Source organism: Acartia tonsa, chromosome 4 (assembly GCF_053477335.1).
Source record: "Acartia tonsa isolate MP-2025a chromosome 4, ASM5347733v1, whole genome shotgun sequence".
In the NCBI taxonomy this organism is placed as follows: Eukaryota; Metazoa; Arthropoda; class Copepoda; order Calanoida; family Acartiidae; genus Acartia; species Acartia tonsa.
The window spans coordinates 39,282,176-39,299,905 of NC_137263.1; the positions used below are offsets into that span (position 1 = coordinate 39,282,176).

At 32.6% G+C, this 17,730-nt stretch overlaps 2 protein-coding genes across 3 annotated transcripts in view; both read right to left on the bottom strand.

Moving 5' to 3' along the window:
* Positions 1-922: 922 nt before the first annotated feature.
* LOC145317129 (uncharacterized) lies at positions 923-3,623 on the bottom strand. Its single transcript, XM_080158043.1, has 5 exons — positions 3,545-3,623; positions 3,119-3,239; positions 2,727-2,967; positions 2,127-2,419; positions 923-1,552 (listed from the first exon to the last, which is right to left on the bottom strand). The coding sequence occupies exons 1-5, from the start codon at positions 3,565-3,567 to the stop codon at positions 938-940; spliced, it is 1,293 nt and encodes a 430-aa protein (XP_080014169.1). The 5' UTR covers positions 3,568-3,623; the 3' UTR covers positions 923-937.
* The window catches only part of LOC145317124 (putative ATP-dependent DNA helicase HFM1), a 52,768-nt gene continuing 38,631 nt past the window's right edge, over positions 3,594-17,730 (bottom strand). The window contains exons 16-38 of one of the 2 annotated variants that reach the window (XM_080158032.1): positions 16,309-16,410; positions 15,847-15,952; positions 15,366-15,447; positions 14,802-14,868; positions 14,449-14,537; positions 14,142-14,235; positions 13,720-13,799; positions 11,759-11,816; positions 11,283-11,338; positions 10,575-10,634; positions 10,124-10,236; positions 9,629-9,782; positions 9,418-9,477; positions 8,732-8,810; positions 8,237-8,328; positions 8,035-8,087; positions 7,617-7,856; positions 6,927-7,049; positions 6,499-6,828; positions 6,050-6,177; positions 5,683-5,764; positions 5,398-5,484; positions 3,594-4,909 (exon numbers count right to left, since the gene is read on the bottom strand). In XM_080158032.1, coding sequence (XP_080014158.1) covers positions 4,611-4,909; positions 5,398-5,484; positions 5,683-5,764; positions 6,050-6,177; positions 6,499-6,828; positions 6,927-7,049; positions 7,617-7,856; positions 8,035-8,087; positions 8,237-8,328; positions 8,732-8,810; positions 9,418-9,477; positions 9,629-9,782; positions 10,124-10,236; positions 10,575-10,634; positions 11,283-11,338; positions 11,759-11,816; positions 13,720-13,799; positions 14,142-14,235; positions 14,449-14,537; positions 14,802-14,868; positions 15,366-15,447; positions 15,847-15,952; positions 16,309-16,410 — 2,634 coding nt within the window. In that variant the 3' untranslated portion in view covers positions 3,594-4,610. Of the gene's footprint in view, positions 4,937-5,397; positions 5,485-5,682; positions 5,765-6,049; positions 6,178-6,498; positions 6,829-6,926; positions 7,050-7,616; positions 7,857-8,034; positions 8,088-8,236; positions 8,329-8,731; positions 8,811-9,417; positions 9,478-9,628; positions 9,783-10,123; positions 10,237-10,574; positions 10,635-11,282; positions 11,339-11,758; positions 11,817-13,719; positions 13,800-14,141; positions 14,236-14,448; positions 14,538-14,801; positions 14,869-15,365; positions 15,448-15,846; positions 15,953-16,308; positions 16,411-17,730 lie in introns of both variants that reach the window. The other variant, XM_080158031.1, reaches the window with a different exon arrangement.

Genomic DNA, 17,730 nt, shown 5'->3' on the forward strand with positions numbered 1-17,730 from the left:
AAAAAAAAAAACTATACATAGTCTCTTACATATAAAGATAACGAAGTTTAATACAAAGAAGATAATATTAAAAAATGATTTCTTCTAAATTATCTTTCTGTTCGTCTGTCTCATGTCCTCTTTATTTTCTTTGTGGTTGGTAAGGTTGGGACCTCTGTTTCTAGTTCATCATCATAACTATCAGAATCCACCTCTCTTTTTATATCTTCATCATTATCACTATCAGAGTAAGATTCTCTTTCAGGATGGTTTCTTATGTTCTCCCACTCCTCTCTTTCACTTTCTAGATCTTCCTCTCTTTGTCTTCTTTTTTGTTCCATAATCTGATCAAATTTCCATTTTATCGCCTTTTTACAGAAGTGTATATTGTCCAAATAGTTCAAGAGAAATGGATTTATTATTATTTGGATCGTACACCAGATTTCCATGTTCTGTAATATAGTGAACTCTGTAGCGGGCTAAAATAACGATATCCCCATCCTTTACCCGGCCCCATCCCCTTCCCTCCTACTGGATAAACGGCCCGACCAATAAATGCCAGGGGAAATTGCAACCTAATTGACGGCCAGCCTAATATCCACGTATAGTCTACATCCATTTCAAGAGATAGTCCAATATGAGAAATTGAAGTCGGACCAGGTAAAACAAAAAACAGGTAACAAGATATCTTTTTTATAAAAATAAACGACTTTTAAAAAAGAAAAGAAAAGATTACAAACCCCCTATGAAAACACCTAGAAATTATTTTCTGATATTTCTGATTTTTTTACATAGACAGATACACATACAGAACGAGACTATCTAATGCATGTAGCCAAAATTGAAAATCTAATGAAAAATCAATAGAAAAATAACTATTTTACAATGCAATATGTTATATGGAAAATGAAAATAAGGAATAAATAAGGGAAAATATGGATCAACAGAATAAAAGAAATTAAACTTGGATGAACAATGCACATCCCTTTGGCTTTTTCTTAAACATATGTGCTGATTTCATGTGCTTGGTCATGTTGGAGTTTGAAGGGAATTTCTTTTCACAAAATTTACACGAGAATGGCCTCTCCCCAGAATGCAACCTCTTATGTACAATAAGGTCACCGTCTTGTACAAAAGTTTTCTTACAGACGTCACAGACAAATGGACGTTCTCCAGTGTGCAACCTTCTGTGCTTATCCATAGTTGACTTTAGCCTAAATCTTAGACCACAATAGTCGCATGAAAATGGTTTCTCGCCAGTGTGAATAGTCATGTGTATTTTGAGGTATCCTCGTTGTTTAAATGATTTGTCACAGAACTTGCATAAATAAGTTTTCTCTGGCTCATTCATTACTTCATCGTACTTTCTTTTGTTTGTGGCTAAGTTTCTTTGGTCTCTCCATGTTGGGTTATGTTTATCATGTTCATTGACAGTTTTAGCAGACGTTGTGCTCTTTAGGTGTTTATATCCATGTAGAAGCAATAAAATTCTCTTAGCAAAGCTATCTCCACAAGTTGCGCATTTGAAAATGTTTTCTTTGTCAACTGAATCTTTCTCTTTATCAGACCTTACCTACGGAGAATTAAAGTTTTCAGATAAGATTATTTTAATAAAAAAACAGAAGGGTTTTTGGGGGGATTTAAACTCACTCTTGGCATAAAGGAGAGGGTGTTCTGTGGTCGACTAATTGCCTCGGGCTAATATTGACTTGGTAAAAAAGGACTTGTAAAGTAAAATTAAAAAAACCCTTAAGTTTGTGTTTGTCTTAAATGAAAAAAAATCGCTGATACTTTGAGTGTAGTAGAATGAATGTAAATCCCTCCTCCCCCCAATTTTATTTGCAAATTTTGAATTATAAAGAATTTGTGTATAAGGCCCAAGAAATTTAATCTTACATTTCTTTCTGAAAATCAGAGATCGAAACGGAAAGGATTTGCCAAACATTTGGCATCATAAATAGGCAGATCGGTTCTTTGGAGACCACTGCTTAGGAGGTCTTTAAGATACTATACAAATACAAAGTGAGTTAGTTGAAATGGTATAAACAAAACACCGTTTTATTAAAAATTGTTAACACGACAATACTTGTACAGAAGTTTTGCTCCCTTAATATCTTGGATGAATTATAAATAATCCTTTTTTTAACCTCCTTTCTTTTGAAGACATCAGTATAGTTTAATAAAGTTGTCTTCTGTTGTTTGCTAGTTACTGAATGTTTCAACTTGTGTTCAGCCATGTCGTTGTAGAAGAAAGTTTCTCCACATTTGGCACAGCGAAACCTCAATTTGGTTTTGTGAATCTCTAGTATGTGAGTATCTATTTCTTTGAGGGAAGGAAAGCTTTCATGACAAGTGGAACATGAGTACCCGCTTTCCGACTTAATATAATTACCAACAATTAGTTTTGGCCTACTTTCAGAGACTGAGTTACTTGAAGTGCCTAAAAAATAAGTTTTTAAAAATCTATGAGGAAGATGTAGATAATATGACGCAATGAAACAAAAAAAAAATAGTTATAGGCTATACTTTGAAGGGTTAGTAATAGATTAGACAACTTTATCATTGCCAACAGACATAAAACTTATAGAGTAGCTTCACTACCAAAAAATATCAACCAACAGATAAACCATGACTCAAGAAATATAAGCAACTTTGCATGTCAGCTGTTGTGATGTAGTATATGTGGAACTGGACATTGATAGAGTGAGTGAAGTTAAACTTTAAAGAACGCAGAATTTGAAAATCACCTGGATAGGATCCAGCAATTCCTTGCTGTTTAACCTTGAGCATGCCATCCTTTGCAGAATATCTTCTTTCATCATTATTTTTTCTTATCTCAGCTGCTTTTTTATTCTCATCAATATTTGATTGACTTACACCGTAATTGATATTTTTTACCAATTTCTTATTTTCTGATTTAGACAGATCGTCATATGCTTTCATTGAGGAATCAATAAGATACAATGCTTCTTTTAGTGGTTCAACAACCTAAAAAGATTTTAGAAGCTAAGTACGAGAATTTTTACAACAGTTAATTGAAGGCCAGAACGTACATTCTTGACACGCTTTGCATGTTCTTTAATCAACATCAACACATAAACAAATTTACATAAATGGATTTACTAAAAAAAATATTTACCCCTTTAAAACATCTGTGATAATTTTCTCTATTTTCAGAATCCACAAGTAAGATGTTCCGACAAATTTGAATTGATTCTTTTGTTTTATCTCTAGCAGATTTAATGCTCTGGGTCAACTTCCTGAAATCATAACAAATATAGAGCCATAACTTATGAAGGAAGGGGAAATTAACCCATCTCCCTCCACGCTATATAGCCTAAAACCTGCATCTGACTTATGCTACTCTTTCCTACAAATTGGGAGAAATAGACCTACGTGAATTTGTTAATTCCAAAGTTCTTATTGAAAGCTTCACACTAATATTTCAGACATCTATCTTTAATAGCATATAGAAAATCAAATTTTCTTTAATTTTATTATTTTATTTTTATGAACAATCGGACAAATAAATAAAATAATTGTGTAGTTTATTACTTATATTTACCTAGTCCGCTCATTTCGATCCATTATTTGTAATAACAAAAATTATTGCATTCTGAAAAAACAAAAACTTTGAAAAATTCAAAAACTGTAAAAGGTGTCCTTGATGTCACCTGGTGTCTGGCTGAAATAATTCTAAATTCAATGAAAGATGGGTCAAGATGCATAAAATTACATACAGACAGCAAAATTGCTTCCTCTAGCTTTTTTAGATGAACATTAAGAGATATAAGTTTTCCGGAATTGTAATGTAGGGAGTAGATTTGAAATCTGCATCAAATTTTAAGGATTTTTTATAAAATTCGTTTTTTGTATAATTCTTTATCTAAAAGCGGAAATACAAATTAAGTTAATTAATTTTGGCATCTGTGATTGGTGGATTTAAAAAATCTGCGCTGTGATTGGATGTCGTACATCATTCAACCAATTAGAGCGCAGGTAGTTTAAAATCCACCTATCCTATTGGTCAAAGTTAATTAACTTAAAATGTATTTTCGCTTTTAGATAAAGAATTTTACAAAAAACGAATTTTATAAAAAATCCTTAAAATTTGATGCAGATTTCAAATCTACTTCCTACATTAAAATTCCGGAAAACTTATATCTCTTAATGGACATGGAAATTATTTTCTGATACTTTTAGCCACAAATAATTTAAATCTAATAAAAATCGGCTAAGATATGCCAAATTCAAAATTGTGTAAGTGACATGACACACAGACACTTTTTGGAGACCATACTTTTAGAAGTTCTTAGGACCAAGGAAATAAGGAATAAGCATAAATTTCTATCTGAATTGGTGGAAAAGGTTTAACTATTTTACAGACATAAAATTAAACATGTAAAATTTATTGTTGATCTAAAAACTCACTAAAATATAATAATTCAATAAATAATGACTAGAGAATTTTGTAAAAGCCAATACAATGTTTTAATTAATCCTATCATATCAAATCAATAGTACAAAGTTACTATCATTTACAATAATTTTGCATTATTTTTCAATAGAGAAAATAAAAAGTCTAGATGACAATTCAACATAAATTTTAAAGTTTCAAAACATTTATAAAACTAAAAACTATAAAAATTTGTGATATCATTTTGAATTGGATTCGAAAATAATGTTCTTCTGTTAACACTGTTATCAGTTCCTGGTCTATTACTGGCAACACTAAAAACAGCTGTTGCTGCTGTACCGCCAAACCAGCTGCTGCCAGCTGTCTCTGCAATTGGCTTTCTAGCCGCCATTCCTGAAGATCCATCTTTGTGTGAAGTAAATTCTGGCAGTCGGGAGTTGGCTGCTGTTATACTTGATGATGAACCTCCAAATGATTCATTGGACAATCTGGATGCTTTAGTTGAGGAGCCTCCTGAGAAAAATCCAGAATCAGAATTATCTGGAAAAAACACAATAGGTAGGTATTCATATTTACTTTCATAAATGTAGTAATTTTTTTCTTGATTTACACTACTTTTAATGACAATAGCTGCCTAAATAATATGGTGTTGAGTAGCTAGCATGTTAACAATAGTTGGACCTAAAACCCGCGATCGTGGCTCAACACGCAGCGCATCCGCTCGTCATCGGGAAGGTAATAGGTTCGAATCTCAGAACAACGTTAAAAATGGTTCCTACTGCTGCTAGTTAGGACTTCTCAGACAATGGTCGTGCAATCAAAGGGTTGGTTGTCTGTTTGATGTTATTAAACCTAATAATCCTTGGGTGTTGGAGTATCGCATCCCATTTCACGCGGATGATGCTCTGGATTCTCTAGATGATCAATCAAGGAGAATCCCTTCCCTTACGAGGTAATGGTAACAATGGACCTGATATAAAATATCAATAAAAAGATCTTACTTGAAAATCTATCTGTTTGAAGCTTTCTTTTAGGATTGTATGCAAACTGTTGCAAAGATGATCTTGATGACAAACTTGCTCTTGATCCTAGAAATGATTATGACATTTAAGTTATAATAGGTTCTTTTTAAACATTTAAAGTACTTTTAATTCTATAAAAAATCAAGTCACTATTCATCTTTTATTTTGTCAACTTTTTTATACGTGAAGCCGGAGAATTTGTTGTGCTTTTGGAAAACTTAATTTAAAACAACAATCTCATTAAAAAGTGCAATGATGTTTTACCTGCCATTGTTCGAGACCCTCTTTTATAGAAATGATTCTTGATACTTCTCACACTGGCTGAGATAGTACTGTGTTGTTTCATCTAAAAAATAATGCCTAAAACCACCGCAGCCACTCATAGCCGGTGAAGTCACAGCCGCTACATTTACAGCTGTATAACTGCTGTCTATAAATATTTTATTTTTTGGTAGTATTACTACAATGGTTAATCCTATAACATTGATATTTTGAACCCTATGAACAAAAATAATACTATGTATGTTACTAATAACAATTTTAGATGTTAGTTTATCCAATTATCTTTGTTTTTATGGATGATGTCTTTCTTTTAAAACAAATCATATTCTATAGAACACATTTCATTTACCTTAATTCCCATTTTACAGCATCTATGCGCACAACTTTGTTTGTTTGCACAAGGATGTTTGCAGGACCTGTACACCTGGAGCTTGCTGGTACTAGCCGCACTCTCTACCGTATCATCAACAGTATTGTCTACGCAAACAACATATTTAAAGATATTGTAGAATTGTAAGCATAAAATTAAATGGGACGCATAAACGTACTGGTTGTTAAATTTTTATTTAATTCATTCACAAAAAAATAATAGCTGAAGACGTCATAAAGTACCAACAGCTTCTAAGTGTCATAGTTAGGCGAGAAAAATTCATAACGTTAGAGTGTAAAAATGAATACACAATAAGATTTTTAATAATTAAGGTAAGTCATTTTTTCGTGGCTGATGATTGCATTAATGTATTATTGCAAATTACTAAAATTATGAACATGCATTGTAAAATTAGGATTTTTTTTTACCTAAGCTATCTTCATTTAAATCTTCTATTTGATCATTAGCTTTGTTTGTGTGATTCTGTGCAGGCCTCCCAGGCCCATATTCACTTTTCAGACCCTTCATATTCAAATCAAAATCAGAATCTTGATCTTCGAGCCAATTTTCATTTTCACAGCTGGGTCCATTTGGTATGCCTCTGGAATCAAATCCTCCAGACCTATTTGTGATATAGCTGCCACCTGTTGACTGCAAGCTATTGTATTGGGCAGGATAAGCTTGATTATTATGAATGTTTCTGTTTGGTAAATTGTTTTGGTTTGTTGGGGCAAATGATAACGATTCATCTGTTTCACCTGAATTTTTTATTTATTTGATTTAATATTGACCAGATTTTTTACTTTTTTTTTATTATTAAATATGAAATTTGTTACCAAAGGCTCTAAAAACTAACCTTGGGTACTGTTGATCATTTGATGTTGATACCACTCTTCAGGTAGCTCATTGTTGTGGGAATCATAATGTTCTTCATCATTATCAAACCACTCGTTAGCCGTATCATTTTTTGGTGCGTTGCCTATAAATTTGTATATACCTCATAAAAATTATAAGTAAAAAATATTAGCTTGTAGACATAAGAATGTTCATTGTCTTCCGTTTGCTTAATTTGGTTTCCAGTATGGCTTTGATACAGATTGATATCCACTTGATCAGAACCGGTTCTCAGCCATACTGAAAGTCATGTATAGCATCGTATTACAGACAATTTTTCACTTTAATATCCGCGGATAACTGTCTATAATATTATGCTATAAATAACTATTCTCTTTTGATTGACAAATGTGCAGTAGAGAAGAAGACTAAACAAGGACAATAACATATTTAATAAGCAAAGCGCATGACGATTTTAACACTAAAATGTATGGACGGACACTCAGAGTGAACAAAAGAGTAGATGTTAATTGCCATCAGAAATATTCACAATCTTTAAGAACCATATATTTCATCACAGCCTACATTTTCAAATTTCTCACAGTAATCCATTGCCCCCAAAGGGTTAAGGACAGACGATCGGACATAGTAAGATATTGAGTAGATGGTCAATCGTTATTGGTACAACAAATATGGAAGAATTAAATATTGCCTTGTCTGTGCTGTGTATAGATTTGACTGTTAAACTGATGTTCATAGAATTCATCAGGGAGGCCCTCAGGTAAACCCTGCCTACCAGATCCAGGTCTAGACAGAGCTACATCTGCTGGAAGATGATCAGGTAAACCATGCCCGCCTGTTCCAGGTACAGGGCAAGATTTAACTGTGGGATATGTATTAAGAGGCTTTGCAATTATCCAAGGTAGATTTAATTCACTAGATACATCGACTCCTAAATAATGGTTGATGTTTCTTTTGGGAAACTTTATTTTAACGTTTAAAGAGTAAAAACAGAGACTTGGCGTTATTTTTAAAACAAATTATCTATTTTAGCCTGCTACAATTATATTAGTAAACATGATAATCTGGTGTAAGATCCAAGTAATAATAAATCTTTTGTTGTTGCTTACCTACAAGAGAATCATGTATAAGAACAATCTTGACAACTTCGTCGACACAGTCTCTAATATAAAAAAAGGTCACACTAACAGATGGTTATGCATAATCACAAATATTGAAAGTAGACTGCATCTTTCACCACTTCTTCCCAAAAAATTGTTATTAATCCATTTAGAAAGGATAGGATATTTTTTTATAATTTAAAATCAAAACCTTCGATTAAGAACGTAATTCTTATGCCAGGTATACTTTTCAGCTTCCAGAATTAAGCTGTTCTGGCCTTGGGTTCTTGTCAGTAGCTTTCTCTAAAAGACTTTTATTAGTATAATTCCACACACCAAGAAGTTGACCACTGAACTCCTTCCTCTTACTTTCATTTTAACAATTTTATCGCCCATGCAAAGATATCTTATTTCGCCCGACAGGTTCTATGCATGTGGGGTTTTCATAGCCCAAACTTAACCAATCCTAAACTAAGAATAAGAAAATTTTAAACAGTTTTGATGACAATTTTTTTTAATAACCTTTATGGCAAAATCAATCATATAACATAATATTTACAGGTAATTTTTTTCAGAGAAAAACTATTTAAATAATATTAGATTTTGAAACTAGTACATTTCTTTCGAAATAACATACATGCCTGGATACGACAGTAACCACACCGACGCTGCAGAGTGGCCTTGCTAAGCAAAATTAAAACCCTACCCCATTTCCAATTATCAGATTCCATTTCTGGTGATTGATGTTGTCTCCAGATTCCAGATAATCCTCCAGATTATTCAAACTAAAGAGAAACCGATTTGGTAGAATCCATAATTCTCCTAAGTGTGACAAGGAACCAAAAATTCACCATAATTCAAAAAGACAAATATGTTAAAAAGGTAATTTTTGTGTTCTCTATAATTTCAGCTTTTTTGTAAATAAATTCTTATGATATTAACTTGATATTTTTTATGGTGATTCCAAGGTACAAGGTTATATGCGTAGCGTCTCTATTCAATTACCTCGTAAGTTGTATGAAAGATAAAAGTAATCAGCTTCGATTGAAAGCAATTTACATTCAAGATTTAGCTTCTTTAAGTATTTTAACCGTAGACTCTCAATATTTGATAATGTTCGTTTGTTCTATAGTCTAGATTGTTGTACTTAGTTTTTAAGATGTTAACAAACATGTTAGAAACTAATTTCAAATCATGGCTCGGCAGCCGCGCGTCAGCCGCCTGTATGTTAGACGGAAATCAACCGTTTACAATTTTAAAAATCAGCTAGTAGTCTTCACCGGACCCAAATGTGGCAATCTCTCTTAATATTTTTTTTCAAAGCATCCAAACGGGTTTCAATTAAAGACTTAGTCGCGGATTACGCGTGGCTGCCGAGCCCTGTTTTAATACCTTAGTGTTATAGTAACTTGATAGGAGTTGAGACCAGACAGGTAGCCAGACACATTCAACCTTCAAATATTATTATACATATATTAATTAAATAAACGAATTAAAAATGAAATAAATCAAATCTAAATATTCTTCAAAATATATATTGAATACCTACAGTTTAAAGCTAAATGAATTAATTCTAATTGAATAACTTAATACAGCCACCAACCTGTACTGTGGAATCTTCATGGCAAAAGTGCGGACAGAGTTGCCAAATGGCGGATACTTGCCGCACACAACCTCAATATCTCGCGGGTTGGCCGCGGACAAGGCACTGAATGTTGTGAGGCCAGCGGCCACAAGATGGTTCGAAATCACAAGACCTATGGAATTAGGAAAAAATTTAGAAAACAAATACCTATAGGTAGTTTTTGCCCCTGCCGAAAGCCAAAGGGTACTAAACAAGTGGGGCCCTTCATCAAAAATTCTATTTATGGTCCAAATGTAATATGAGGAAAATCACCGTTAAATGCTCCAAAGAACTTTTGATCGATAAAAAATTATTATGGAGAATTACAATTTGATGACAAAGAAAAGCAAAACAACTAAAGATAGGTAGACCAACGAATACTATCGTATTTGTAACACTTTCCCATGAACTTGACAAGGGATTCCAGGGGAAAAACATAAATAACTTGAGGAAATAATGTATAAAACTTGTTACCGATTCTATCCATCTGTTTAGCAATATGTGGAGAGTTTTCCCAGAGTCCTGCTCTCAAACTTTTATCCAGGCAAAGACAACTCTTCATTAGCTCAAATTCTTCACTTAGCCTCCTATATGAATAAATTTTTAGTTTAGCAGTTGCAATAAGATTACGTGTTTTTAGTTAAAAAATTACCTAGAGCTTATACTACAAACTGTTTACTTTGTGACTCAAATTGAACTTCTCCACACAGGTCTCCACCAACTTACTATACCCAATACCCATTCCCCTAACATCTGCTTCATCGGGCTAACGAACCTAACCATTACCTAATTTTACTTAATTTATTTAATGGCGATTTTTAAAATCGATGCAGTTTTATTTGTGGCTAAAATTCTATTTTTAATGCATTCGGAATATCAGGATATTGATGCAAATTGTGAAGGTTAAAAAATGCACAAGTGTCACCTGGAGTTACTGACATAACCCACCAGAGCCAGGGAAATTCTGCTAGCCAACTGTAGCAACCTATAATTGAAGATTTGGATCATGTCAAGAAAATAAAGTTCCATCCAGCAATGCATGTCCATTTGTATAAAAAAAAATATTTTTTGAACATGATCTACATTATTTATTTACTAGATGCTATAGAAGCTAATGGAAACAAAGTCATCAATTTGTGAGTGGATCATATTTCAAATATTTGTAAAACACTGTTTTTTGATTAATTTCAAATCAGAAAACAAGATGTGATCAACTGTTTGAGCAAGGGATTAACTAAGATTTAAAAAATATTACAGTACCAAGGTTTACAATATTTTGAAATCTGCATCAAATTTTAAGGATTTTTTATAAAATTCGTTTTTAGTATAGGTAATTCTTTATCTAAAAGCGGAAATGCATTTTAAGTTAATTAATTTTGACCAATAGGATAGGTGGATTTTAAACTACCTGCGCTCTAATTGGTTGAATGATGTACGCCATCCAATCAGAGCGCAGATTTTTTAAATCCACAAATCACAGATGCCAAAATTAATTAACTTAAATTGCATTTCCGCTTTTAGATAAAGAATTATAGAAAAACGAATTTTATAAAAAATCCTCAAAATTTGATGCAGATTTCAAATCTCCCCCTAACTTTAAAATTCCGGAAAACTTATATATCTTAATATTTACCTTGGAGCCTCCAGACCTAATCCAGGATCATTAATACTCATTACCCCAAGGAGTGCCTAAATTGTGGTAATATTTATGACTAGCGGTTACGTCACCAGCATATAGGGACCTAAACATTGAGTGAAAAATATTGATCTTTAGCATAAAACCTCCCTAAGGCCTTTTTTTCAAATAATATAGATGAAAGTGAAAGAACGCTTATTTTGTTCTTTTTATTGTTTTTTCCTGCGCTGCGCACTTTTTTTATTGTTCTTGCCTATTTTATACTTTTTGCAAGTCTCTAGGCAAGCCGCCAGCCAGTATTACTATTTATATTTATTTATAAGATGCGTATGTTTGATCTATAATCCATAATTAGAGAATTATCTTAACCCTCTTTGAAATGAGAATAAAACATCTATTTATCAATTGAAAAATTTAAGCCCATTTTTGGACTGAATCTATAAATGACAGAATTAACTTATTTAAAAACAGACCTGAATTAGAACATTAACTTTCATTGCAGCTGTTTTTATCTTTCCATCCAGTTTAAACCTAAAATAGGATTTATTTTATATCAATAAACTAACAAACGATCAATAAATATTGAACAAAAGTTTAAAAGCTAGCTCACTTAACATACCAGAGTTGTTAGGAAATCTTAACTAAAGGAGGGGTAATTTTAATAGAGGGGGAATGCTTTGGCGCAAATCATTACCAGGCAATCCACAGTTAGGACTTCCAGACAAAGGTAATGTAATTAAAAAGATGGTTGTCTTTAGGTCGTTTGACAATTTAATCATACACATAAATAAGCAAGATTTATGTATGAAGATATAGGCTTCTAATAACAATTTTTTTCTAAGTACTTCTATTATTTGTTAAATTAGGTAATACAATATATAAGGTAAATTATCCAATCTGTTGTATGGGTTGAGTAGGTTAGATATTGGCAAGATAATTGGTTACGCCCACAGATTTAATGAAAAGTAAAAGCAGAAAAAAAAACTTTTACACGGAGAATAGAAACATTATAATAAACATTGAGGGGTTGTTTTCATCAGGGGATTTTTTTCTCTCAATGTTTTTCAAAACATTAAAAAATACATTGAAAACTTAATATTTATGGAAATCGCTAAAATTCCTGCGTGTAAACATTGAAATCTCAAAACATTGAAATAAAAACATTAAAACCTAATCTTCAGGGGAATCGCTAAAACTTTCTAGTGCTTGTAAAATGTTAATGTCTATTTGTATAATTCGGTTCAGTATATTTTTCGCCCAAGATACATTTAAGCAAATGAAGAAAAAATATTGTGTAACAATCTTTCATTGCAGTTAAATAACTCTAATATGTAATATTTGCATAAAAAATACATTTTTTCTTATTAGTAAACAATTAAAAATTTTGGAAAAAAAATTATTGTATGCCACTTCCCTTTTCCTAACACTTTATCAGTATCCAATCACTGAGCGTAATTATCTAATTTTGTTCGTAATATACATATACTAGCGGCTACGCCCCTAGAGGCCTCTAGTGGCACTTTAAATGTTTTTTTTTATATTTAAAATATGTCTATTTTGCGTTTGACGTTTATGTTTGCGTAGAACTCTCTTTTAAAATCGAGAACGTAAAAAAAATTTCGACTTTTTATGACTTCTCTTGGGAGAGTGGTGGTACCCTCCCCCCAAATAGTTAAAATCCTTCCCGGGACATATGAGAATCTTTGTTCGTAATATACATATACTAGCGGCTACGCCCCTAGAGGCCTCTAGTAGCACTTTAAATGTTTTTTTTATATTTAAAATATGTCTATTTTGTGTTTGACGTTTATGTTTGCGTAGAACTCTCTTTTAAAATCGAAAACGTAAAAAAATTTCGACTTTTTATGACTTCTCTTGGGAGAGTCGTGGTACCCTCCCCCCAAATAGTTAAAATCCTTCCTGGGACATATGAGAATCTACCCTGTTAAGAACCCGATCGGTTCAGCGGTTAGCGAGATCCTTCGGCACACACAGACACCAGACAAACATCCTGCTACTTTAGTAAAAGGATAAATAATTGATTGGGCAGATGCTTTTAACATAGGAAATTGGTAATTTCATGTTTAAAGCTCTTTTAACTTTAACAAAGCATTTAGAGATAAAATTCTTTTAATTCTTTCTCGGTGATTAGGCATGACCATTTTCTATATACTTGGGAGGCATGCATTACAATTAAATTTTCGTTCGAGGAAAATTGCCGAAATATTTTTCATTTTTGGGGGTTGAACCATCCCCCATCTATTATTGCTTTACTTAAAAACAAGAACTTTCTCGGCCCAGTAGGCAATAATCTAATTAAGAGCAATTCTAACTATCTCTTTTATATTAGGTTTATAATTCAAATAAATTTTTATCCAATGACCTAATCCTCTTATTCCAGATAACTGGAACATTAAATGTGTATAAATCTGACCTTATCTTAGCTTGTTTGCCAGAATTTAGGTCATTCAGAATTTTCTTCTCTCCAACTCTCAAAACTGTTTCGGTAAATTCCTAAAATGTAGAGAAATTGTTTTTTTCAAGTCGAGAATTTTCAGAATACTTTAAAACTTTGCATGTTATTTGGTCCTAGCATCTATGGGTTGGAATGAGGCAGATAAATAGCAAATAAACATCTAAAGACCTAATTTTATAAATAAAGTAGCCGAAAACCTTTCTAAAAAATATGTGAAGCTTCTCTAAATTTGGAAACAAAAATATTGATATTTTGAATTAAAGGACATTTTGGAAGTCCATAAATAAGTATAGCATGAACTTATTGAAGCCAAAACAATTTTTTGCCTGTAATACTAAATTAGACACCAGATTTATAATAAATGATATCAATAAGTCTACCTTGCTTTCTGCAATTCTGTTGAGAACCTGCACTATACTTTCATCTCCAGTCATTGTAGAAAAGTTTTTAATTGTTGCGAATGCAAGGTAGTACCTGTATTTTATATTTATTATTTGCTATAAAAAAATTTCACTATAAAAAAAATTATCAAACTATTAAATATATCATTATCAATAGCATCATATTTAGTTTAATTTCAACACCAAATTTTATCATACTACTTAAATAAATTTAACTTTGCTTTTAAATGTAAATAAATAGTTGCATCCTTTTATTTAACATTTTACTATATCAATAATCCTTGACCTGGACATGAGCCGTCCGCTAGAAGTACCAGAAACTTTCTCGTTGTCCTCCATAATAATCACCTCGGCATCAGCCATCTCTTTCATGGCCTAAATTTTTGCGCTGTAAGTAACAGGATGTTTGTGTGTCTTTCTGTAGATTAAGATCTCAAAAACCAAAGGACTGATCTAGAAGCCTCTATGGGGCTATATCTTATCTTAATAGTAAAATCATTTTGCATTTTGTAAGCTTTGAAATCCTGCAAAACAAAGACAGATAATGTAATTTGTATTTGACGTTGGTTGATGGTTGGATGATGGACATATAGGGTGGACATACCCAAGTTATAGAACAACTGTGCTACTAAAACTAACCTGTTTGCACATTTTGTACAAATGATGATCAAGATTAGGATCCATCTGATCCTGTTCTATTGAATACCTGAACAGAATTATATAAAAGTTGTGTAAGATGCATGACTAGTAATATATGGATAGTAAGTTACATGATTAGATGCCAACCAACAAATATCTTTAGTTTTATTCAATAAGACAATGTTATAATAAAATCAAAATTTTCTACCATGTTAAAAATTATTTATTAGAAGGGCCAAACCTTTACAATAAGTCCCAATGCACTAACATCCTATCTAATGCAGACAAACAATACTTGGATTGTATGACCTTTTCTGGAAGTTATAACTGTGTATGGTGATGAGTTGAGTCTTTTAGGGTCCAAAGCGTTTCCACCTACTCTTACCATTATTGTTTACACTATTATTACTATTATTGTTTCACATCTGACCTTTCAGCAGTAGGTGCAATTTTCAACGTCTTTAATTTTTACATGGTTAGGGTAGATTTGACCCATCACATCCCCAACGACAAGGAGAGGTGATTTTTTTATAGGAAACATTCATAAATATAAGTTTTAAACACCTGGTAGGATTAATTCTCATTCTAACGTAAAGAAAAGATGCCTTCACCCATTCTACAGCATCTCGAACATTCTTTATTGTTCCTAAAATTCATACAATCAATGGATGTGGAATACATGTGGTAAAAATTTGGTCAAGTTAGGTCATATGGACATGACTTATTGGTCAATTCGTTCACGCAAACGGAGACGAGGTTAGTTGGGGTAAAGGGGGTGGATCGTTATTTTTGCCAGCTACAAGTTTCACTTTTATAGAGTACATCATAATCTGGTGTAAGATCCAAGTAATAATATACCTATACATTAGTCAATCACGTAGCTAATCATTCTATAACTGAATTAATTTCTCATTTGAAACTTAAGAGGTAATAAATTAATTTCATATACAAAATTTATTAAGGTAGAGTTAACATCCTTTAACCCTAAAACCGCACACCAAATTCTATATGTGTTTATATAAAAAGCAAATAACTTAATCTTTACCTAAATTAATTTCCGAATTGAAATGTTGATGCAGATGATTATGAAGGTTTGATTCAACCCTCTGGCTTCCTCCTATCAGCCTCTCATATAGCTCTTTCTTACTTGACTATGATGGAAACAAACAACGGTACAGCAACACAAATTGGAAATAGAAAGGCTATACCTTTCTTTAAGAAGAAGTTAAATCATAAAGTCTTAATGTTAGATACTTTGCTATTGACTAGCGTCTATGGGAACTCGTGAGAGGGGGATGGGGCGGATTTCGATCATTCCTTTATAATTTCAGTTTTTGAAACAAAGAGATTTACTACCCCATAATATTCCCTAGACCTATGAGGAGCCTTATTTAAAGAACAACCATATCGGTTCAGTGGTACGCAAGATCCTACTATTCACATACACTTTTTAGTCTTAGATTAAACATTCACACATCCTATTACTTCTTACTACGCCACACCGTACCTCAGTCATGATGACAACCGTAGCCTGTGAACAATGTTGTGGTCTGCCCGCCCGTCCTGCCATCTGCAGGATCTGTGCCTCTCCATACTCTTTCCAACCTCCCTAAATCATACACATACAGACTGGCCAGCCAATTTTGAAAATAAAAAACGTACATAACGTACACAAAAAAAATACGTTACGTACATAAAAAAGTAAAATAACGTACAAAAAAACGTACATTCCTAATAAAAATAAGTTAAATAATTTCCTAGTTAACTATTATCAATACATTTAAGTCTACTAGCAGCTACCTGTAAAGGAGAACCATAGCGAACTGACAGACACAAGATATCCTATTACTCTATTCAAAAGAACTAGCGTCTACGCTCCTAAAGGCCTATAGGGGCACTTGAGGAGGGGAGAGTTGAATTCAATAAAAAAAACATGGATGACAACATACATAAGTAGCGAAGCTCAAAAGTTATTTATAGACACCTGGAAAAAAATTAACTTAAAATCGCAATTAAAATTCATTTTTGGGGGGAGGAGGTAGTTTTTTTTTTTTAAGGCAATTTCTCTTGGGAGGGTGGATGGTGATACTCTTCCCCAAAATAGTTATAAAACTTCCAAAAACCTATGAGAAGCTATCCTGTTAAGGAGAACCATATCGGTTCCGTGGTTAGCGAGATTCTTTGGTTCAAACAAACAGACATTATGTTATTATGTACAAAGTATATCCTATTATAAGGACCAGCGACTACGCCTTTAGAGGAACTTGATTAGGGGGGGGGGGGGGAGTTAAATTCAAAAACCCATTTTTTTTATTTTAAAATAAAAAGTGAAAAACAAGGATGACAACATCCTTAAGTAGCGAAGCTCAAAAGTTATGGATGGAAATCTGGGAACTATATAAACTATAGATTAGTGTCGTAAAAAATAAGCATTTAACTTATTTAAATAAATCACAAAACCTTTTAAAAATATATAATAACGTGAAAATCTAGGAATAAATTCAGCCCCCCAACCAATAAGCAAATCTCAATGAAATTTAGTGGAAGTATTAAGAATGAAAACTGATACAATCCCTGAAAATTACAACCGTCTATCAGGAATATGAGTTGTGAAAATCACAAAAACCTATACATCTAGGAATCGATCTAGCACTGCAACAAATAGACAAACCTTAAAGAAACTTTTTTGAAAATATGTAGAATGTGAATTTATTTATTCCCTGAAAATTTCAGCCGTCTATCTTGAATAGAAGTCGAGAAAACCATGAAAAAAAGAAAATCTAGGAATAGATCTAGCACCCAACCAAAAGGCAAATCTCAATGAAAATATGTAGAATGTGAACTTATTCAATCAAAAAACAGGAGCCGAGAAAATCACGTTTCTCCGATAGCATAACGGACTGACAAAGTGATTAAAGAGTAGCTTCGC

Coding starts and splice junctions, on each gene's coding strand:
- LOC145317129 (XM_080158043.1), bottom strand. CDS start 3,567: ATGGATCGAAATGAGCGGACTAG. Junction 3,240..3,544: donor GATCGAAATGAGCGGACTAG/GTAAATATAAGT, acceptor TTATGATTTCAG/GAAGTTGACCCAGAGCATTA. Junction 2,968..3,118: donor ATCACAGATGTTTTAAAGGG/GTAAATATTTTT, acceptor AAATCTTTTTAG/GTTGTTGAACCACTAAAAGA.